The sequence below is a fragment of the Engystomops pustulosus genome, chromosome 3 (assembly GCF_040894005.1).
Source record: "Engystomops pustulosus chromosome 3, aEngPut4.maternal, whole genome shotgun sequence".
Taxonomy (NCBI): Eukaryota; Metazoa; Chordata; class Amphibia; order Anura; family Leptodactylidae; genus Engystomops; species Engystomops pustulosus.
The window spans coordinates 87875633-87900726 of record NC_092413.1 but is presented as its reverse complement, the minus strand read 5'-3'; the positions used below and the strand labels follow the sequence as shown (position 1 = coordinate 87900726).

General features: G+C 40.6%; 1 protein-coding gene across 11 annotated transcripts in view; it reads left to right on the top strand.

Moving 5' to 3' along the window:
* SASH1 (SAM and SH3 domain containing 1) overlaps window positions 1–25094 on the top strand; it is a 568005-nt gene that overhangs the window by 432053 nt on the left and 110858 nt on the right. The window contains exon 1 of one of the 11 annotated variants that reach the window (XM_072141339.1): window positions 22693–22825. The exons of 6 other annotated variants lie outside the window; for them this stretch is intronic. Coding sequence is in view for 4 of the 5 variants with exons in the window: in XM_072141333.1 (XP_071997434.1) it covers window positions 24177–24278 (102 nt within the window). In the remaining variant the exon portion in view is untranslated. 4 more of the 11 variants (XM_072141334.1, XM_072141333.1, XM_072141340.1 and 1 more) reach the window with 4 other exon arrangements.

The window sequence follows — 25094 nt, the reverse complement described above, 5'->3', positions numbered from 1 at the left end:
ATGCCGTATGGCCAATTGTTATTTCTGGCCACTTAATAGATGGCCATATGTTTATAAATTGTCTAATAAAATGAATTCTGATATGTAGAAGTAATTTGTCATCAGGGATCTTTTTGGTGGTGTCAGGTCCTTTAGATGTACCGTATGTGTAGGACAATAGTTCCGTAGGTATTAAATATATTAAATATATTAAATATAATTTTAAACCCTGTATAATTCTGTGATTTGTTTTATTAAAGGGGTATTCCATGAATAAGCATTATTCATATTCAAATATTCATTACAATATAAACAAATTTGTAAGTGGTTGTTATTTAAGATTTTGTTCCCCTCAGCAGAAAAATGTTGTGGTCATGCACTATAACAGAGTATTAAAATGCTACTGCCCCTTTACTCAGACCTTGACCCTGTGGAACACAGATGGCTGCTGTTCACATGTCCACATCACATGTCCTGTACGTGTCTGGGCAGGTCATGTGATCATCACTATGTTTGACGGTAGTCGGTTGGTTGCACTGCATCCAGTATGGCCATTGTTGGGGTGAGACATCATGTCAGTAATATAATGTGCAGTAATGGCAGTTACATACATCATTACTATGGTAACAGAGAAAAGATAGTCACTGGGAGCTGAAAATGAGAGTGAGGAACTGTTAATAAGAACTGATGGGTCATTGGAGTTGTAGATGGTGGCCATAAACTTTTGTGAATCATAAAAGAAAAATACTTAAGCTCCATGTTATTAATGAAATTGAGTTTTGTTGTATTCATTTATTTACAATATACTCTCTGCATCAATTCCTCACAGTTTTCTAGATCTCTGCTTGCTGTGCTTCTATAGAAAGCTTCTCTATTTACTTCCAGTGGATAGAATCTGCCCATGTGATGTGATGGACATGCAGGTGCACGAGCCGTTATTATCACACAACTCCTATTACTCTTCTAACGGCTTGCGCACCTGCATATCCATCACATCACATGGACAGGTTCTTACCACTGGAAGTAAATATAGAAGCTTTCCATAAAAGTACAGCAAGCGGAGATCTGGAAAACCATGAAGAACCGATATAGAAAGCATATTGTAAAATTGTATAATTTTTCATTACACAAATAATATCAATTATTTACTGAAAGTGGCCAACCCCTTTAGCCCCTTCAGGTCTAAGCCATTTTAGGACCAGGCTTGATTTTTAAAAATTGCCCTTTGTCATTATAGGAGTTTACAACTTTGTAATGCTTTAACATATCCAGGGGATTTTGAGATTGTTTTTTCGTTATTGGGTGCTATGACTAAGATTTCTCAAATGTCTGCTTTATAGCGGCATGGCTTTTTATGCGTCCTCTCTCTTTTCAAGGTTGTTAGGATATTCAGAATTTTGGGTGCAATTTTTCAAATTTTTATAAAAATTGTGAAAACCCTTATTTAGAGGCAGCTTTAGGTGACTTTGAGGGGCCTAAACAGCAGTAAAATCTGTAAATTATGGTATTTTAGAAACTGCACCCTTCAATGTGTGAAAAATCAACTTTAAGAAGTGTGTTAACCATTTAGATGTTTCACATGGGTATCATATGCTGAAAGGACACGTCAGGAAACACCATGATGTAAACCCAGCCTTAGAGAGGCCACCATATGGTGAAATGTGTCTCCTATATTCCTGATTTTAAATTTTGTGAAAACTATTACTTCTTTCATTGCACAACACATGTTGATGTGCATTGAATGTAAGGGCTCAGCTAGGAACATTATAAAACTGTTCTGTTTCTATGGATTCCTCAGATTCTCTCCTAACATCTCTCTCATCCTCTCAGACTACGTAAACACTCATTCACAAAAGAATTCATCAGCGGTCGGTAAATAATGAAAGGCACAAGCATAGAAGGAAACAGAGAGGATTCTGCAATGAAAAGAACACAGAGTACCAGAAGATAGATGAACAAATGGATAGATAGGAATTCTGTTTAAATCTGCCTATCAATAATAAAAAGACACGATGGTGACATAGCAGCATTAACCCCAAACTACTGATCTATCAGAGGGTCAGATTTATCATGGCTTGTGGCGTCAGTGTATGTATGATATACAATCACCGGCCACTTTATTAGGTACACCTGTCCAACTGCTCGTTTACACTTAATTTCTAATCAGCCAATAACATGGCGGCAACTCAGTGCATTTAGGCATGTAGACATGGTCAAGACAATCTCCTGCAGTTCAAACCGAGCATCAGTATGGGGAAGAAAGGTGATTTGAGTGCCTTTGAACGTGGCATGGTTGTTGGTGCCAGAAGGGCTGGTCTGAGTATTTCAGAAACTGCTGATCTACTGGGATTTTCACGCACAACCATCTCTAGGGTTTACAGAGAATGGTCCGAAAAAGAAAAAACATCCAGTGAGCGGCAGTTCTGTGGGCGGAAATGCCTTGTTGATGCCAGAGGTCAGAGGAGAATGGGCAGACTGGTTTGAGCTGATAGAAAGGCAACAGTGACTCAAATCACCACCAGTTACAACCAAGGTAGGCAGAAGAGCATCTCTGAACGCACAGTACGTCGAACTTTTTGGCAAATGGGCTACAGCAGCAGAAGACCACACCGGGTGCCACTCCTTTCAGCTAAGAACAGGAAACTGAGGGTACAATTTGCACAAGCTCATCGAAATTGGACAGTAGAAGATTGGAAAAATGTTGCCTGGTCTGATGAGTCTCGATTTCTACTGCGACATTCGGATGGTAGGGTCAGAATTTGGTGTCAACAACATGAAAGCATGGATCCATCCTGCCTTGTATCAACGGTTCAGGCTGGTGGCGGTGGTGTCATGGTGTGGGGAAAATTTTCTTGGCACTCTTTGGGCCCCTTGGTACCAATTGAGCATCGTTGCAACGCCACAGCCTACCTGAGTATTGTTGCTGACCATGTCCATCCCTTTATGACCACAATGTACCCAACATCTGATGGCCACTTTCAGCAGGATAATGCGCCATGTCATAAAGCTGGAATCATCTCAAACTGGTTTCTTGAACATGACAATGAGGTCACTGTACTCAAATGGCCTCCACAGTCACCAGATCTCAATCCAATAGAGCATCTTTGGGATGTGGTGGAACGGGAGATTCGCATCATGGATGTGCAGCCGACAAATCTGCAGCAACTGTCTGATGCCATCATGTCAATATGGACCAAAATCTCTGAGGAGCTTCCAGCACCTTGTTGTATCTATGCCACGAAGAATTGAGGCAGTTCTGAAGGCAAAAGGGGGTCCAACCCGTTACTAGCATGGTGTACCTAATAAAGTGGCCGGTGAGTGTATGTGCCCTATAAGTGCTGATGTCACTATGTAGTATCAACATTACATGTGACAGGCCCTAGTTTACTTTTACTGTATCATTGAAATGTTATGTCAAAAACAAGACCTTGTAATGAAAACTGATATTGATGATAAGAGGGGGATTACATTTGCTTGTTGTATACAGTATATGTAGAGACATCATTTGTGTTCTATGATGTCTGAAGGACTAAGCAGCCTCACAACAGACAATGGCAATGCTGTTTCTATGGCGCTAACAAAAGATTTAACCATGTTGATAAATTAGGTAAAGCTTATAGGACACATCATATTTCATCTCCTACTATATTCGATAGCATTTCTCTGTATTCCTCACATTACAGAGTGAATGGAGATTCTTCCTCCAACCTTTGCCTGTAAAGGCCTGAAACCTTCTACATTGCCAGTTCATTTGGCATTGAAAGGTTCATATCTTCAGTAGGACACAGATTTTCTATTCAGAAATTTTGGCTGGTAATACACTAGACTAAAGAGCGGGGGCGTTCGCCATGATGTACCCTGGCATCACTAGGCTTCCTCTGCAGCTGCTATTTACCAGACAGCAATTGAGGGGAATGCAGCTGGCAAGGAAAGAGAGTCTCCGAATTCTAAATCAGGTTGGGAGATTTCAGGGCTGATGATGTAATTATGTTTTCACTGTACACCAGTAACAGACACTAAATCATTACCAATTACATTGCACATCAAGTTATTATCAAGGGACAGTTCAATTATTCCATTTATTACATATTAATTGAAAGGAACCCAATATGTAAGGGACGTCTGCTCAGTAAACACTCTGGCAAAGAAACCACATGAATCTTCCCCTCCCGCCAGTTTCAGACAGACATTCTATAACACGCAGATAACTTTGGGCTTGTCGAGGCGTAAAACGGGTGGATGGAGGGGGTTGGCCGTGGTGTGAACCCCAGCCCCACAGCATTTACAAACATGCATATTTCTCCTGAAATACATTTTTAAGCATCCCCTGGTGCAGAGTGGGCCAGACTGGGGCATCCTGTGAATTAACTATACCCTACTACACCTTCCCTGGCACAGGCTATACCACAATTTACAACAGGCAGGAACTAGCAGAGAAATAATCTTTGTGCAGTCCCATAGACTTTTACCCACACATTGCCCTTGGACAGCGCTATATTATATAAGTCATATGGCCGATAAAGCATTGTGTGTCTAGTGTTAAGGATCTTAGGAATAACAGCTACACACAGTAATTAAAAGTTTTCTTTTACCAGTCAGACAGAGATTTTGAAGTTATTTAATGTATGAAATGCAGCAATTCCCTTTTAGATAGATGGCATCTCAAATCTAAATGTTTACATTGACAATAGGCATCAGCCAAAAAGTTGCTCACAGACAGCCCCCTTCCCTATTCACAAGTTGGTTTTGTAAACTTGTTAAGTTATTTTCATCGATGGAACTGAAAGAATCATTCCCACAACAGAACAGTACTATTAGACATATGGTTATTGGTGAATAAAATGGAACCTTATTCAGAGGGATAACTGGGTCATGCCCTGAGTGTTTGGCTTGCAGCTCAATAAATGAACCTATGTAAAAATAAAATAATCAAGGACATAGACATAGGCAGATTGGTTATTTCAGCATCACTCACATGACACCATGGAATTTTGTGTGTTTGCTAGATACATTACAACACTATGCTAATTACACGTCTTATGAAACAGATGTCAGAAGATCTGCAAAACGCCATATCATTTTATCACCAGCTGCAATATTTACTTTGGCAATACTTTTATTTATGATATTCTGATGTGCTATGTACTGTATTTCCTTCTAGTTTTATGTGTGGTGATACAGAGAACATCACTTTTGTCCATAGTGTCAATGACATGAAAATGGAAGCAAACTAGAATCCACTACAGTTAGAAACATGGCAACTTTTACTGAGAAAACAGTACATAACAATACCCAATATCTACCTAATGGAGATTATATATAAATCCAAGACAGGGAAGGAGCACTCCGTAATCAACAGTGATTTTTATTTCACCAGTGGAGCAAATACAACGTTTCAGCTATCTCTATGTAGCCATTTTCAAGTAGATCTTCAAGTATATACTTGAAAATGGCTACATAGAGAGAGCTGAAACGTTGTATTTGCTCCACTGGTGAAATAAATATCACTGTTGATTACGGAGTGCTGCTTCCCTGTCTTGGATTCTTGAGTATTGGGACTTGGAGTCAGATCCCCTGAACCTTGCACCCATTTAGGATCTCAATCCTGATTACCACAGTGCCACTCCACGAACTTTTTGTACCTTTCTATGTATATATATCTAAATAGTATTCCATCTCAGTGTATAGGCACACAAATGTGCATTCTCTGACCCATTTGCTGCAATAGATGAATGTGTCACTTAATTGGATCTATATGTCCAATCAGCATAAAAAAGTGCAACCTCCATTATCTTGTGGATCAAAGGCTGCACGAGGCTGAGAAATACAGCATTGTGCATGTAGCCTAAGGGCAGCTAATAAACTGAGACTACATCTGTTTGGGAAAAAAAGGTGGGATATCCTTTAGCAATGTAGATTTGTCAGACAACAAATGCTTCAGACAATGCTTACTTGTTTGAAGGGTCCAATAGGCTGGCCACAGAGATCACCTACAGCCGAATCCCAATTCTTCTGCCATAATCTATGGACAAACCAAGCAGCAGATGTTGATGCAGTGCCACCATGGAGACAACTCCATTGCAGGTTAACACCTCTCCACTAAGGGTTACTATGCTATGAGTGAATTATGAATAGCCAGTGTTTCAGTTATTTCCATGGATGCCTCACAAATCCAATGATTTCTAGGGGTGATTTCCATTGGCTTGTATTTTCACTGATCCGTTGTCCATGCAAAAAATTATGAAATCCGCTTTTTTTCTTAAAAAGTAAAACCTTCAGGTTTTTTTGCGGACACAGAAAAAACAAAACGCAACGGATGTGCAACTGAAAATGTACATCAACACCAATGGAAAAGAGCCCTTAATTTAAAAAAAAAATTGTTTTTATAAGTGGCCACTCATCAACTGCAGCCACTTAGCTTATATACTGTAGGTGGGTGAATCTCTGCAGCTCTACGAAGTTATTTCCAAAGCAGTGAAATAACCTCTAAAAACTCAGTTTTGTGTTATAATTGATGTAATCCTATTGGTACTGTTGCACTCTCTCCTCTTACCAGGATTCACATTTAATCCCTAAATGAATAAAACCAGGATCACAATATAATAACAATGTTGGACTAAATGCCTCCTGATTTACGTGTTTGCTTAAGACCAATAATGGTAGAACTAGGTTAAAAGTGCTCTGTGCAGCTGCCAGTAACCAAGGCCATTAATGTACTTTCATCTTTTCTTTCAAACAATACAAAATGTCTTAAATCATACAACTTAATACACAATGCCCACACAGCTGTGTATAGAAGATGGGGCTGGATTGTTCACGGTGGCTTTTGTCATGTGACTTGTACCAGTGGTGGGTCAGCCTTCTGCACTGCCAGTGAACCCTCACCAGTGTTGACATACTGTTTGTACAGGCACAATTATTTCGCTCATCATTGATCACACGGCAAGTGATCTACATATCTACTGCGGCGTGGGTGTAGTGTGCATGAAAGAAGGCAGCTACATATCTTTTTACGGCCTTGAAAACCTAAAAACAGTAAACATGTAGTCATATAGTTCTAAAATGATCTTCTGCTGTACAGTCTGAATCTCCAAATCCAGAAGTGTAGGATTGACATTCTTTCTTTTTCAATGGAGTAAAAAAGGACTGAATTTTATGAAGTCTATTTGAGTAAAAAAAGTTGTGTGTCAAGTTGTAAATGTCTATTCGGAACAGATTTTGGTTTGGTTACCAAAGTAATCTCAATCCTTGCCATTCGTTTTAGTTAAGGATTTGTCACCTTAGAGAAAATGCCATATTTTTCTTTGTGCAAATTAGGTTCATGGTGCACCAGGGGCAGGAGGTCTTGGCTTGCTGGTGCACCCATATACTTATTTCTATAATGCTCAGCACAACTCACCACTGTCTCTTTATGACTGACATCCCTTACAAGAAAGAAGAAATGGATACAGCAGCTGGAAAAGTTCTACCCCCGGTGCACAAAGAAGTTAATTTGTAAAAAGATAAAACCAGAATCTTCTGGTAAATGAAAGATCACTGGGAAACCGAAGGACCCCTTCAATGCGGGATACTTGTTCTAGTGATCACTGGGGTCCCAGCGGTTAAAGGGGTTGGCCACTCATTGTTTTTTGTAATGTGTGTGTAAGTGTGGGGGGCAGGATATTAGCTAATTTACCAATACACATCAATTAAAAGTCCTGTGCTTTCTTGATATGTGAAGTGGAGCCGCCTGCCTTTTACCTTATGACCCTCCGCAGATGGAGGTGATCTCTAACTGGCAATTGTTCATGGACAGTTAGAGATCACGTGACCCTCAATCTGCGGGCCAACCCCTTTAAATTCCAATTGATCAGATCCTTATTCCTTTGTGTGTTTGAGGCTGTACATCAACTACAAGTAATCCCAATTACACTTCTATTGTAGTATGCTCTTTTATTTGTTTGCAGTGAAAAATTGTTCCTTTAAATAATCTTTATATGCTACTGATACTAAAATTCTGTCTCCTGTTCCATAACAGCAGTTGTTCTGATGGTTTTGGCAGCAGAATTATGGATTTCAGTTTCCATTGACTGTGGGTTCATACTTCTCTAAAATAGATGGCTGACGTGTTTTATGGAGCAGTAACACAGCAGACTTTTGGCGCTCTCTCATATCTGTTCCACAGCTGAATCACTTTTGGCATTTCTCATCCACAAGATATGAGAGCTGGAATTCTGTTCATTTTATTTTATAAAATCATTTAGACAATTTGTGAATTACAAACAAATACATCAAACATTCTGCAACAAACCTGAACTATGAATTAATAGCTTAGAACAAAGCTTAAAGTGGCAGTCTCTTCTTTACTACACATTTTCAATAAAGCTGCTCCAGCGATTGGGTGAATGCTACTAGTCCCGATTCCATGTAAAATTGATTGATGTGATGAAGTCTGAAATTTAGATTTAAAAAAATAAAGTGTTTTGTCATAAGATACTGATGCAATTCTGCTGTATTGTGGTATTATTTATTTGTACAGCAGTTTGGCTTTTTATCTGTCAGGGCTATACCTTATCAGTTCCAGGCAAACTCAGCAGGAGATGACTCTCTCAACACATTGCAGGGGGTCAGTTACAAGAAGGAGATGTTGTGGCTTAAAAGTCTTCATTGTGGATAGGTGATCATGATATGGGGGATGGTTCCAAAGGTTTAGAAAGGAAGTCACTTTACTTACATTTTGTGTAGTTAGGGGAAAGAGGTGTTTTACTTTGCTGGTCTTCTGGACTTGTAACTGGATACGAAGTGCAGTTATTTGCATTATCTAAATGTTTATTGTAATGTGTAAAGGATGGCATAGCTAGCAGTGCTTTGGAGTTATTCTGAGAAATACCTGGTTTGGGCACACGGATACCTTTCTCCTGGAATGTGAAAAAGGTTGTATTGTGCTAAGAATCGAAAACCCTCCAAACTTACTTAGCAGAACTAAGTGGCTTCTTGGACCTTGTGTCCTGCCAGTGTGCAGCGGAATTACATCACTGCAAGACTGTTACAGATGTCACATTATGGTAAGTTATCTTCTATCCACAGACAGCTTTGAATTGTGCATTTACATTATTGCTACATTGGCTATGAGAAATATTCATTTCATAGTTGCTAGTTTCCTAATAATATTGGGGCAACTTGATGGAGCTTTCACGATTGCCCAACACATGTTGATGCTTTTTACCTAGAAATGTATTTGATGTACTGTTGCCCTTAGCAAATGTTTCTGAACAGAACGTTCAGGAAAAATGAAATTTCTGTTAGTAATGGTGTTGGGCTAAGCAGAATGTAATTACTGTGGCTGAAAGCTGATCTTATTTACTGGATCTCACTGCTCTTCCTTTTAATTGGATTGCTGCTATTTTCATTTTTCTCTGTTTATCTTGGTATATGTTATAAGGAGAAGAGCGCTCTGTTTAACTTGGGCTAGGAGTTATGTGATCATTTCCAAATAGCCTGCATATCGAGTGAGGAAATGTAATGGCATAAGGAGGAATGATATCCTGGTCTTAGTGGAAAGGAGTGGAGATAAGAATTACACTTTCAGTGAAAAGATATTTTATTTGGCACATTTATTTCCAAAATAACTTCAGAATGAAGGAGTAGAAGTATTTATCCCGCCAGTGACAACTGATGGATAATAACTGTAAGAACCTGGAGTAATAAACTGAAGATTGGAATAAAAGCAGCATAAAAGCAAAAAAACCATTTGTTTGATGAAATAATAAAATTGAACCACACTTGTATAAAACATTGGAGCAAGTGAAGAAATGTCACAATGTCATGGGTTTTTTTTTTTAACAGTTTGCGTTATAAGTTATATTATCCTCAACCTGTTGAGGAAATGCTCTTGCAATAGGTACAGATAGTAGTAGAGGCAAGGATAGTGAGACATGGGGACAACACCCTCTCAATTTTACCTGGGATAAATGATATTCATAAATTATATTGTTTAGTACCAAACATGCTTTTATTTTCCTTGTTAACGTGTTGAATGTTATTAATGATAATACAGTATGTCCGCAGTTTAAGGAGGAGTGGTTTCTCTAAATTGATATTGTTACATATTGAGGAACATGTGAGACATGTATGGGTTGGCTCCACTACAGTGAGGACCGCAGTTTATCTAGGTCTGTCAATCTTTGGCCCCCGTGCTTGGGTTTATGAAAATAAGCTGTCTGACATAATGTAATCCACTATATTGCATCACATCTCATGATTAAAAGTGTGGCTACATTATGACTAGGGATGAGCGGACCTGGACCACATTATTCTGGTTTGCAACGGAGAATATGAACCCGGACTTTAGTCAGTAATGCGCCAAAGGATTGTTGCTCCTTGTTATATCACAGGAGAGCAACAAATTTCCTTCCAAAATTATGTGCCCTGGGCGCCTTTGCAAGTACCTATGGCAGGTGTTCAGATTTGGGTCATTTTTCGGCCGTATCCGCTGGATGTGAATTCTGATGGACCTGTTCATCACACAGCAAATGTCGCTGGTTCTAACATAACTACATTTTTGCTGAAGGGGGTGGTAGGCAAGGGAAGTGAATTCACTGCTAGACAGTCTTTTAATAAGGAAACCCCTTATCTGCATGCCAGGTGTGATAATTAAAAAAAGCATAATGATAATGAACCCTTTTGTGATGGAGATACGTAGGTGTTTCTTACAAGTGTGTTTGCTATTCAGAATGCTAATGTAGGTGTGTTGTTTCTAGATAAAAAAAAAATACACAAACTGCACAGCAGTAGTTTTTTTTTATAGTCCCTAAGCTGCCATCACAGGAAATATATCAGCCAGCCAGAATTGTCTATACACACATATCTACACATACAAACATACACAACATATATATATATATACTTATGCTTTCACTTTGGGCAGAAACTGATTTATGTGGCAGGGTATTAAAGTGACCTGTGTACTAAGTAGATTATATGACATAATATACCATGTTTAGATTATTTGGCATATTTATTTCAAAAAACAGATCATCTACATTTCTGATTTGGCCAAATGTTTCCAGCTGACTTTTTTTGAGAGCCAAGTTTTCTGGTTTTAAACAGATCTGAAATTCTTTCACATTTGAAACATCTACTGCCACTGTTCACATTTTTGCATTTTTAAGGCAGCTGTTTTAAGCAGTTTTGTCCAGTGGTGGATTCACAATGTAGTATTATTGATAGTATAAGGCTTTCTGTTTAGGTACTACTACTGTTCATCTTTATCATCTGTTCTTTTTAAACTAGAATAGAAAACTTTCTGGGGGCATTTATCATGGCTTACATCACCTCCTTCCCAAGTTTGTCTGGAAGTGAGCAGGGTGTAGAATGGGCCCCGGCACCGATGCCACTGCCCGACACATAACCTATAGCCTGCACAGGTTTCTGGCACAAGTTAAGGTGCAATTCTACGCCAGGCTGGACCCTAACAGTATATCCAGTACAAAAGGCCAAGGGACTTATTTTCTACTATTACCATCTACTGTATATACTCGAGTATAAGCTGACTAAAAGTATAAGCCGCGGCCCCTAATTTTACCACCAAAGACTGGTACAGTATAAGCGGAGGGTGGGAAATGCATTTGCTTTTTACCTAGAAATGTAGGTATATAGCCAGCCAGCCAGCCCCCAGTAGTATATAGCCAGCCCCCAGTTGCCCACTACAAAAAAAATAAACTTACATACTCACCTTCCGGCAGTCTCCGATGCTTGGCGCGGCTCCCCGATGCTCCCATCCCTGTGGCGCCTCTCCCGTTCATGCACTTTGCCGGCCGGTGCACACTATGACATGGTGACATAGTATGCGCCAGCCAGCAGAGTGCATGGCTGCGCCTCTGCCGGCTGTTACAACAGAGAGAAGACAGAAGAGGAGCCATGGGGACGGGAGTATCGGGGAGACACGGCAAGCATCAGGAGAAGGTGAGTATGTCAGTTTATTTTTTTTATAGACTTGTATATAAGCCGTGGTGTGGTTTTTTCAGCAAATTTTTTGTGCTGAAAAATTCAGCATATATACTCGAGTATATAGGGTAAGTCAAACATTACAGAGATTGCTTGTTAATATTGACATGAAAAAAAGGTCAATCAAGGAAAATGAGGTGCCAGACATACAAATATACATATAGATAATATATCTGAGGTTACTTGTATCAAGAGAATTTTGATCTTTCAGTCATTTCCTATTGACAAAGCTTTTTGACCTAGATAATGGGGCATATATACTAAGAACAGTGCAGGGGTGGTCCAAATACAAGTTATCCCCTATCCACAGGATAAGAGGTATCTTGCATTTCAGTTGAGCTCCAAGAAGTGGACCCTGAGCTCTACATTTGTGAGGTTTACACTGCTAGGACCCCCACTGATAAGCTATTTTTTTTTACTTTACTGTGACTGCAAAAAACCTTTCAAGCATGGTTTATACTAATGAAAAAGAAGCTACTACACTTTAGATACACGCACACATATCTATATGTACAGAGACACACACTGTATATAGAATTACACATGTATATACCTTTACTACCTTTTTACCTACAATGCATTTATATAAAAAATATTCGGTCAGTATCTCACAGTTACCTGAAAGACTCAATGTTGCCTTTAGGCCTTACTCAAGCAATGGAATGCAGCTTCTACAAAGACATAACTTTGGTGACTTTCACATAAATCTGTGCATATATTATAGGAAACAAACATGATTTAAGGTCATTTCACTCAATTTCAAAACAAAGGTTTACGAAGATTATAGGAGAGAATATTCAAGAAAATGTTATGATCACTTACATAACCATATTAAATATATGTCCTGTTAATACATTCATATCTGTACAGGCCCCCTAATATAATGTTTTGTTTAGGGAATTGTTCTGCTATTATGGGGAAGTGCATTATAAAGCACAACCCCACAATATTTCCATTCTACCTATTCCAAAGCAAAGTATAGGTATGCCATCACAGGGAGAACATGGCAATTTATCCAATGTACTGGAGCTCAATCTGCCTGACAGCTTTTATCCAAACTGTACTATTAGTAGGACAGCGGGAAATTAATGTAACCAGCAGCTCTAATGTAACTTGGTAACAATGGTTAAATATATGGAAAAATTGCCTCTTTTTCATGGCTCCTTGTAATTGACTTGCCTCAATGGTAGTATTTCCCGCTTATTTTGGCTTAAGCCATTGTTCAGATATTACAATGTATATTCCATATACCAACAGATAAAGAGAGGTCACTTGGGGATTTCTCAGTATACAATTGGAATTCTTATTTTGCAATCTGTGATTCTTGTAAGGTAACGGATGATGTACGATATAAAAATACTATACACAGGGTTTATAGCTCCTGGCATTAAAAAAAGGAAGAGGCAGGATGAACACATTCCTTGTCACAAGACTATGCTAGAATTTAATATGAAAACCATGGGAGCCAAAATTCATAAGGCTACAACTGTGTCAATGACAGCTCTGGTATAAAGCCAGTCTGTTCAGCAAGCCTGGCAGACACACAGCCTTGTGGTTACACAAGGTGTAATAAAGTGTTTCTCCACCCAAACTATTTGGAAGGAAAAAATGCTTTGATGTACTTCCCAACTTTCTAAAGATGTTGAAATTGTCACATGATTTAGTTTTGTAGCAACCCGTTTGTTCATCTCTCGCTCATGGAGTCTGCTTGTCGATTGTGTTTAAAGGGGCGGTGTGTGTGTATTTGAACAGGGACCAATTTGAATTTTTTATCTATTTATTGATGACTCCGTGTTGATGTCAGAACTCCATGGGATACCCAAAACGAAGCTTGAAATATTGTAAAAGTTGGCAGAATGGGCAAAAACAAAGCAACCAAATAAAAGAAGATAATCAGAACATGAAAAACAATACACAGCAGTACTTATGGTCAGGCTGAAGCTACAAAATCAAAGGTTAAAAAATGGACAACTATATTATTAAATTGTATAGAAGATCTCCCCTATGAAAAAAAGTGTTCAATTTGAGAAACAAAACTCCTTAGAAGTTACCTTGTTTATATGAGCAAGTCTAAACTGTTAAAAAAAAATTAAGACTATTTTGCTATCGGGTAAAATTAATGGAAAACATTAAAAGTACAGTGTACAGTGATATTATATCATGAAAGTAGGGCTTTTAAGTAGAAACATGCAATGTTGGTTTCCCCATCTCAAACAATTCATTGAAATATTAGCCAACAACAGTGGTGTCAGTGTCTCAACTTTTTTTGTGGCCTTGAGCCGTTTACAAGTCACTAATTGTCTGCCGAAACATGGCACCCCACGCTATTTAAAGAGTGTGGTCAGGTACTATTGTAGGACGTCTAACACACCAGAGCATGTTAGGGTAAATAGTATCCAATGGTCTAGAGTTTTTTGACACTCATCTTCCGATTCCTAAAGGCCATTGTTCAGAAGGAAGCGGTGTTGGATGCGGGTAAGGGGCGTCCACTCATTTCTATTTTTTATTTCTACTTCTAATCTCTCAGTATCTCTGTTGCAACCTACTGATGACACTCTAACACTCGGTTCATCTTGCAATTTAAAGGGGTTGTACAGCCACCAAATGAAAAAAAAAAAGAAACCCAAAACGTAATTACATTCCCTTCCTTTAAAAAACCTATACTCACATGATGCTCCGCTCCCGTGAAGTTCTGTGTGCTCATGCACAGAACACACAGAACACCTATTGGCTGCTGGAGAGAACGGAAGCATGCACATCTATACGTACAGCTGTTGCAAACTAGCACCACCTTGTGTGCGGCACATGTGCGCACACTCCAGAGGCGCAGCTGCGGAATTGAGAGTTCGGACCACGCATGCACGATTGGCACTAATGCCAGTCTCACAGTCGTTACCAGGGAGATTGGTAACAAGAAACCGGTTCTGTGCTTGCAATTACTTCTTTCATTATCAACAAAACTGCCAGGAATCGTTAATACCATTCAATTAGTTTATGCTTACACTTTGTTCTTCATGTTTTAGATATACAATGGGGCAAATTTATCAAGTGTCTGAAAATCAGAATATTTCTAGTTGTCCATGGCAACCAATCACAGCTCCCCTTTAAAATGAGCACTGGTAAAATGAAAGCTGAGCTGTGATTGGTTGCCATGGGCAACTAGAAATATTCTGACTTTCAGACAGCTTGATAAATCTGCCCCAATGTCTATGGCACTCAAATGCCACTAGATCTAAATGAATGAAATATTCTCATTGAATACTTTGTTCTGACAAAATAAAAAAAAAAATCTTTAATGGAAATCAAATTTATTAAACAATGGCAGAGTCTCCTCCAAAATTAAACAGGAAACACACTACAGTACAGGTTGATCCAACTTTGATGTAATGTTCTTAAAACAAGGCATAATGAGGCTCAGTTTGGATGTGCCTGTATGACCTCACCCAGACAAGTGGCTCAGGTAGTGCAGCTCATCCAGAATGGCACATCAGTGCGAGCTGTGGTAAGAAGGTTTGCTCTGTCTGTCAGCGCAGTGTCCAGTGGCTGGAAAGCTACCAGGAGACAGGCCAATACACCAGGAGACTTGGAAGGGGCATAGGAGGACAACAACCCAGCAGAAGGACCACTACCTCCTCCTTTGTGCAAGGAGGAACAGGAGGAGCATGACCTCCAACAGGCCACAAATGAGCATGTGTCTGCACAAACAGTTAGAGATCGACTCCATGAGGATGGTATAAAGGGCCAACATCCACAAATGGGGTTGTGCTCACAGCCAACACCATGCATGACGCTTGGCGTTTACAAGAGAACATCAGGATTGGCAAATTCGCCACAGATGAAAGCAGGTGACAATGAGCACATGTGACAGAGTCCGGAGACGCCGTGGAGAGCGATCTGCTGCCTTCAACTTCCTTCAGCATGGCCGATGTGCAGTGTCCTCCAAAGGTTGCCCCCATGAGAAACCAAATGCTGGTGGGGGTGGCCCCGTGTTCCTCCTAATGCAGGAATTTGCTAGATCTCATGTGGCTAGAATATGCCAGCAATTCCTGCAAGATGAAGGAATTAAAACTATGGAATGTACTGCTTGTTCCCCCGACCTTAATTCAATTGAGCATATCTGGGACATCATGTCTCGATTCATCGATCTATGTCACGTTGCACCACAGTCTAGGAGTTGGCGGATGCTTTAGTCCAGGTCTGGGATAAGATTCCACAGGAGACCATCTGCAACCTCATCAAGAGAATGCCGAGGCAACGTTGGGAGGTCTTACAGGCAGGTGGAGGCCACACACAATACTCAGCCTCATTTTGCCTTGTTTTTCGGACATTACATCAAAGCTGGATCAGCCTGTAGTATATTTTTCCACTTGGGTGACTCCCAATCCAGGCCTCCATTGGTTAATAAATTTGATTTCTATTGATGATTTTTTTGTAATTTTGTTGTTAGCACACTCAACTTTGTACAGAATACGAGAATATTTAAATCATTTGAGTGTTCCCTATAATTTTTTGAGCAGTGTATATATGATTTGTTACAGTTAAGGCCAGTGTGTTGTCCAAAGTTACAATGGCTCACCTGACCTAATATGATGTTATTTATGATGGTGTCAATTCAGGCCGGGTGGTGGACCTATGTTCTAATTTTCTACTATTCTAAAAGTCAAGTAAAATTCCATACCTCAACCTTTAGTAATGACAGGTTATATTTCCAGGGAGATTTCAAGACATTTTCTAAATACAGGTGAGAAATATCAGAAGGGCATTGGTATGACATCTGGCACCACCATCCACTTTTACAAGCAATTGAGTTCTCCATTGAGTGCTGCTTCTGTTTTACAGGTCATTGATGTCATGTCCTTCGACCACATGGACTGTTTGTAGTTCAGTCACATTCAATTGCATAGGGCTGCAATTGTACATTCTATACAATGTACATCGCTGTGCTTGGTAGATTGTGAGGACACAGTATGCATCCATACAGCCGATTGGTGGGGGTGTCAAGTGTCACCACCAATCTGATATTAATTACCAGAAGAATAGGTCATTAAAAATATCCTGTTAATAATAATAGATATAATACATTATGATAAACTGTGGTCCCCAACCTTTTCTTTTCTGTAGGGACCGGTAGAGCACATTTTCCCAGAGAGAGGGGGGCATGGGGAGAGTTGCTGTAGAAGGACACAAGTACTGGTGATGGAACATATGAAGGGCAGAAACTTCATGCCCAAGTACTTCCACACCTTCAGGCAGTAGCTAATCCTGCCTCATTCTTCTTCTGCGGCCCAATACTGAATGTCCCGGCACCAGGCTGCGGCCCTCTGGTTGGGGAAGACAGATATAAATCATGCAGAAAAGGTGAAGTTGAGGGACGTGTTTTTTTTTTAAAGAAAATAACTGTGTAATATGATTTACAGATAAGTACATTCACTCCATTACTTACTTGCACGCTAAGACAACTGGAATGAGTGGAAAGTAAGAAAATACTGAATGTGTGTTGCAGTCACATTTGGGAACCATTTTCTCCTACCAGGTGCTCCCTGACATATGCTAAGCAGTCAGAATATCTTGCTCCCTGGCGGATGAAGCATTAATCAACGTATGTGTTCTCACTGTATTGTAATGCAATATCTGCAGACAGTCTGGATATTTGACTCTCAGCCAAAACATTGTTTTACCTGCTTTTCCAACTGCCGGACATGTGTGAAAATGTACAAGTTGTCAAATACTGTACAATGTAATTTATTGACATTCATGTATAATGTAAAGTACTGCTCTTCCTATACCCTTTAACAAAACATGCATGCCCGGATGATCCAGGTGTGCAGATTTATTATTTTGGGCCTGTATATAGATAGGACACAGTTTTTCTGTATGTTTTTAAGAATCGTGAAATTGTCCATATTCAGCAAATAATTGATATTGTTTGTGTATTGAAAAGTTACAATTTTCCAATATACAATCTGTATCAATTCCTCATCCTTTTCAAGATCTCTGCTTGTTGTCTGTGTTTACTTCCAGTGCATAGAACAGATGTCCATGGTCATGTTATGGACTGGCAGGTGCAAGAAATGCTATTATCATAGAGAGTAATTATAGCCATGTGATACTAACTGCTCGTACACCTGCAGGATAGAAGCACAGCAAGCAGAGAGCTAGAAAACTGTGAGGAATCAAAACACAAAGTATATTGGAAAATTGTATAACTTTTCCTTACACAAACCATATCAATTATTTGCTGAAAGCAGACAACCCCTTTGAGCCTGTTGCCTGACAAGCTGACTATGTGCGCTTGTGGGATGTACCACAATGAACTTAGAACGACTGAACTGAACTTTTGGGTTAAGTGGCCTGTTAATCCAGAAAACATGTGGAGTGGGTGTCTGACCAAGTTGCTTAACCCCTTAAGAACGCAGGGTATTTTCGCTCATTTCTCGCTCTCCACCTTCAAAAATCCATAACTTTTTCGTTTTTACGTGTACAGACCTGTGTGAGGGCTTATTTTGTGTGTAACAAATTTTACTTTCCTGTAATGTTATTTATTTTAACATGCCGTGTACTATGAAGCTGAAAAAAAATTCCAAATGTGGAAAAATTGAAAAAAAAAACGCACGTTCTTGTGGGCTGTTTTTACGACTTTGACTGTACACTCAAAATAACACCTCAGCTTTATTCTTTGGTTCGGTGCGATCGCGGTGATACCAAATTTATACAGGTTTTATTGTATTTTAATACATTTTCAAAAACTAAACGAATGTGTACAAAAAAGAAAAAAATGTTTTTGCCATCTTTTGAAACTAATAACTTTTTCATACTTTGGTGCACGGAGATGTGTGAGGTGTAATTTTTTTGCGAATTGAGCCGACCTTTACATTGCTACCATTTTGAGGTCTGTGCGACATTTTGATCATTTTTTATTCCATTTTTTATGTTATGTAAAAAGGTGTAAAAGTCGCATTTCGGACATTTGGGTGCCATTTCCCCTCTCGGAGGTCACCGCCGGCCGCAACAGTTTTTATATTTTGATAGATCGGGCATTTTGGGACGCGGCGATACCTAATGTGTCTGTGAGTTTATTATGTTTTATATCAGTTCTAGCGAAAGGGGGGTGATTTGAATTTTTAATATTTTATTAATTTTTTAAACTTTTTTTTTCTCCACTAATTCTTAAACCATCTAGGGTACATTAACCCTAGATGGTCAGATCGCTCCTACCATATACTGCAATACTTCTGTATTGCAATATATGGCATTTTTGCAGCTCTTTCATTACAATGAGCCACTGGCTCATTGTAACAAATCTGCAGATGCCAGATTTCAGATGCCAGTCTTCATTTGCCAGGGTCAAATGAAGACCCGAGGCTACCATGGCAACCGATCGCCGCCCCCCGATGACGTTCAGGGGCGCAGCGATCGGAATAAAGATGGCGACGCCGGCGGGGCCCCATCTTTTAAATGACACCAGCGACAACGAAAGGTTGCAAGCACCGAGCGCGGTTATTAGCGGTGGGGGTTTGCTGCAATATGCAACAACCCCCACCTTTGTATGAAGAGAGCTACGGCGCAGAGCGTTAAGGGGTTAAAGGAAAACTACTATCAAAATCAAACATGATAAATCATGGACATTTACCAATAGGTCCAGGCACTGTGACTGGTAATCCTCTTATATTTGTTATCCATGTTCTCCTTCCTTCTAAAAAAACCCCCAAACTTTAAAATGATGCTAATTAACCAGAAAGGCTACGGGGGAAAGGGGTGTTACCATAGCCTTTCCATGATGCAGATTCACAGTCTGTTACACTGTGCAGCAGCACTCCCCGCCTTTTCCAAGAAGGGGGGAGGGTGAGACAGTCTAACAGCCCATGAAGCTGCAGGACGGAAGGACCCCCATGAGCCCGTTATACTAATTAGCATAATTTTAAAAGTTAATTTTAGAAGGAGGCCAAGGATAACAAATATAAGAAGATTACCACAGTTGCAGTGCCTGCTTTATCCATGCTTGAGATTGTGGTAATGAGCACTCTTTTTATACTACTACACACGAATTGCGTTTAGATATGCAATGTAAGCACAGGGAGGAGTTTCTCCCCCATGTATATTGCATGTAAAGGTTTCAGTGAAAAAACACTTACGAAGCCCCTCACACTGCCTTTGAATGGCATGTTAAATGTAGTGTGTGAACGTGGCCTGAATGAAGGCATGCGTCCATGTGTATTGAGTTTTCCATTTAAAACCGTTAAATATTTGTGGAGAGTGTAAAGAAATAAAGACAGACCTATTTCCACACAGCTCAGCTCATGGCACATACCTCCAGTAATCCCAGGGACACTTTAAAGTACATAATATTGACTTTGTGAGGTAGGCCTGCTCACATGAAGAAAGAAGACCATTGAAAAATTAAAAGGCAGTTCCTCCACAGGATGTTTCGTAGCTATTTTAGTTGGAAGATCATGCAACACCAGTCAACTGAGTTAAAGCAAAAAAAGCTCATGACCATGTTCTAGTATTTGCTTTCTTAAAATATTTTTCAGGCTCTAACATACTTTAATAAAGGTGTGTCTCCAACCTAAAGCCTTCAGCACTACTGAGCTCATCAAACCTGTTTTTTACATTATGGAAGACAGGTGAGGAGCACAACATTAGTGTCTCCGTAAAAGTGGTTGTAAAACATTGATATTAGTATTAGTCAATTTAGAATATTTGTAAGGATTTTTTTTTATTCATTTTGAAAAACATTATTCCATGTGCCCATCTATATGTACAAAAACATACTTGGGTAGTGTAATCTATGTAGATGTGCGTGTTTATAGGTATTATATATAAAATAATTTTCACTAGGTTTAATAATAGACCAATATCTGTAGGGATATAAACCACAAAAGGAGTCTAATTACCATAAAAATTGTCTTTACTTTATTATAATACAATAATAATCTTAATACAAAAATCATGAATCATCACAAATAGCTGGGAAAATTGGGAAATATAACGAGGAAGAGTACACCCAAGAGCTCATACGGTAACCTAAATTCTGATATATATATGAACCAGTCTGGAGGTACTGTCCAGTCCATGTAAATGTCAGTTAACACCTATTACTTGTAACCTGTAGGCATGTTGGGATGCAGGGACACAGCAGGGGAATTCATAGATCCCTGACGCGCGTTTCGCACACTCGGCTACTGTCAAAAGGTATTTTAGCACTTTAGTCAAGCTCTCTCTTCCTCAGAAAGCCTCCTTCAGTGTAATTGATGGTTCTACATACATAGACATCACTAACCAGATCTCCTAAAGTCCTATGCATGATGTCAGTCACAGAGGAGGAGGTGTTCAGAGCTCCCCACCTTGACTTCAGGGTTAAATTCTCAGACTCCTTGACTTTATACAACAAATTTACTTCTCACTTCAAAGTTGATTTTCTGGATGAGGCCACCACACTGGACCAAGAAAGAAACAACTACTAGAAGTGAGGTACTAGAAGGTACTGTCTGACCATAGACTAGTAGTGGTTTATTAGATTAATTGCTGATGACAGGTTCTCTATAATTCTTTTCAGAGGCAGCTGATGCCAACAACTTTAATCGGGGACTAGCACCTGTGGGTACCCCGACACTTTCCTGGGTGCTTCATCCTATAGAACTTGCAGGCCCCTAATCTTATTGTTTCTGAGGGTAAGGCCAACTTCATATGATCACGATTTTTTTTTATCAGTCCATCTCACTGTGTGTCCTTACCGATTGAATATCCAAACACGGAGCAACAGAGCTGAACTTAGCATGTCAGCTCAGTTCCATAACCCAGCGTGTGGGACAGTCATTCTGGCAAGTACACACATCACGTGATCATACTCACTTTTGTTACACCAGCCTTGCAGTGGTCAGACCCTTAGCATTAACTACACACATCACAAAGAAGCCTTTACATGAAAAAAATCCTTATTGCTGTATGTATGTGAGCTATCAGTTATTTTCTGACTAAAACTGGCCATACATAGTAGATGTGCATCAGTCCACCATTAAATGTATATGTGTGGATCTGATGACAATAGATGATATAGATGGAGACAGAAGAATGGGGCAGTTGGGTTTCATCTGCCAGATAATGGTCTCTGATTAGTAAGATGCTACATAAGGCAGGCTGTGATGGGATAATCATATTACTATAGAATAAATAACTCACAATAAGACAATGTGAATAATGAAGAAGGAAGGCAATAACACTATTTGTTACCTCTGATCTTCATCAGTTCTTTACTGCGGCTGGTAGGGATTGTATAGATGCTGCACTGGAGACTGGGGTTACATACATTATGTAGTAATATGTAGGAGCTTATGGCAGGGCGATTGCTACTTTCCATTCTTAATCTGCATCTTGTAAATTACACTTGTGACTTGGAACTTGTGCAATGCAAAGGTTGTCATAGGGTCAAAGTATAAAGGAGAAAGTGGCAGCTGCTCTCTGCCGCTACTGTTGTTGCAATTGCAACACCCTCGCCGATGCAAGGCGAAGGAGTGCTTGCGAATACGTCCCACAGCATGTCACTACATCACACTACATAGTCCTTATAGGACACAGGGGACATTGCAGTGGTAGATCCTGCCTGGCAAGGCAGGAGTTAAGTGTTTTGTATGATGTAAGATCTATCATCCAATCACCTGTATTACATTCTGTCCAATGTAAGCTGAGATGTAATTGGAGGAGCAGCCACCACCTGACCAGGGGGACACAGCTACCTCCCAGCCTGCCCTCTGCATCCAGACTGGCGATCTACCTCCTGTGGCTTCCTCCAACTGCATCTCAGTACTCCACTACTCTGTTAAAGGCACGTTGCTGCAGTTCCTGTCGGTTCCAATAAAGAACTGTAAGTTGTTTTCGTTCAACCTCTGCCTCCGTCTGGTCCCTGCTACTACGGCTGCCCTCATCACAGGCACCCTGTCCACTACACAGAGACTCATACTCTAGACACCAAAGGGTTGCCCCAGGGAGATCCGCTATAGCAGCCTCTCCCTCATCATTTCTTGCCAATACCACCCTGCTGGAGACCTGCCAGGCTGTAGGACAGCCCTCCGGTTCCCCATACCAAGCACCGTGACACTAGCGTGCCTAGGCCGCAACCGCCAGCCACTCAGGTACTGCGGGCCCCGGCTGACTCCAGGCCCCGAGAAAAGGCTAGGCCCCGGTGGGGGATGTTGCACAATGAAAAAACAATACATGTGAATGTGGTTTGTTTGGAGGCTGTAGAAAACTGATAATAATTCCTTTATTTAGAGCCTGCCTGTCCCCAATGGGGCTCACAATCTAATCAAAACTCAAGTCCTATTCATAGCTTTTCACAGAAGTCCATGAGAATGTGAAAAATATGGATGTCGCACAGGTGTCATCCATGTGTACACCGTATCTGCAGATCAGCTTGTAGGTAACACAACTTTGAGACCGTTTAAGTGTTGGGATAAAACCAGTTACATCATTTGTCAGCCTCAGTTATTTTGTGGCTGTGTGGTTGACAGGCGTGGACACACAGCTCACAAACACTTTACACACTGATGAAATACGGACCACAGACGAGCCTCAGTGCAATGAAAATATAGGATTCTGTATATCTAAGGGAATTATTACATTATTAATCCTATAATGTATCATTATCATACAGGACAGTGATCACATGGGGGACTCTTGTCTCTAAATTCCAGGACACTTTGGTGAAGCATCCAGGTCTTGTGTGAAAGGCTTGCACATTTTCTGGGTAGGTAACAGCCCACAACAAGTGGCATTCCCTGGGTCACACTGTCACTCTCCTCAGTGAGCAGTCATGTGAAGACGGGAGAGCACACTCCATGCTGAGGGGGAGGTGTACACACATTCCAGGTCACACAGACACTGCACTCAGCCCATTTCCCATCCCGGGCTCAGCACTTCTCTCCGTGTGGAGGACCCTTACTACAAGTCTTGCTGAGGAGCAGGAGACACCACTTCCAGCAGCACTCGCTGGGCTGCCTCCCCCGGCTGAACTCTGTGGACTAGTCCAGGCGCCGGGGCCAGTAGTGTGTGCCCACAGTTTGGAGTTAGTGGAGGGCTCAGCTCCCAGGCAGGAGATACTATGTCACCCCGGGCACAGGGGTGCACTCTACAGGCTGCCCCACAGCTGCCAACTAAGGAATGCCACTAGTGAGGGGCAGGGGGCACTGACCTGAGGCATCGCTGGCTGGACCACCATGGACGGGGAGCAGGCAGAAGCCAGCAGTGCGGAGCCTCAAGCGGAGGGCATGGGGTCTGACGCCTTCTCCAGTCTCTGGACAGAGGTGATGGGAATGCTGGTGAGTGGGGGAGGGGGCCTCATCCCAGGACATACTAATCAATAGCCGTGTGTGCATCGTGCAGTAAGTGATTGACTACCTACCTGATCAGGACCTGATGGAGGTGATTGTTGTGTCAGCCATGGGATCATCCATGTGCTCTCACACTTTTATATATACTTTGTCTGACACTAGTAGAACTCTATACATGTATAAGTGATAATATTCTGTGTATGTACTTGATGTGTGCTGTGGCTTGTGTTGGAGCTATTTGGGAAATAGTACAGGGATATATTGCCCAGTGTCCATGGGCAAGCAGAATAATGCCTGGAGGGCAGTGGGTCACATCCATGTGTGAACTGTGTAGTGGGAGTCCCAGGGGTCATTGACCCCATGCTGGAGGAGTTGTCACCCGGGTGTGATGGAGCTCCATTGCTGGCTGTGGACACTTGTTATCTGTATATGAGAAGTTTTTCAGTATGTAAAGATCTCCTCCTGATGTAACCGGGGGTCATGTATAAGATGTCTCGCTGTCATCGGTGTGCACACACATTGTAAACAATAATACTTAACCTTCCGCCACTATTAGTATCACTTATACTGTGTTTATACTAAAGTATTCACAATCTCTGCTACAGACTGGTGCAAAAATATACAATGTATTCATCATGACAGAATGAGACCAATTGTGATATACTTGATCCAGCTGGGAAAACATCCAGGATTGTAGACTGATAACTTTTTGTATCTGGATAGGACATTGGCAGCAGGACTGGCCTCCGCCAATAAGATATGTTCATTTTAATCCCTGTCCTTCTGTGTTCAGGAGTCCAGGGG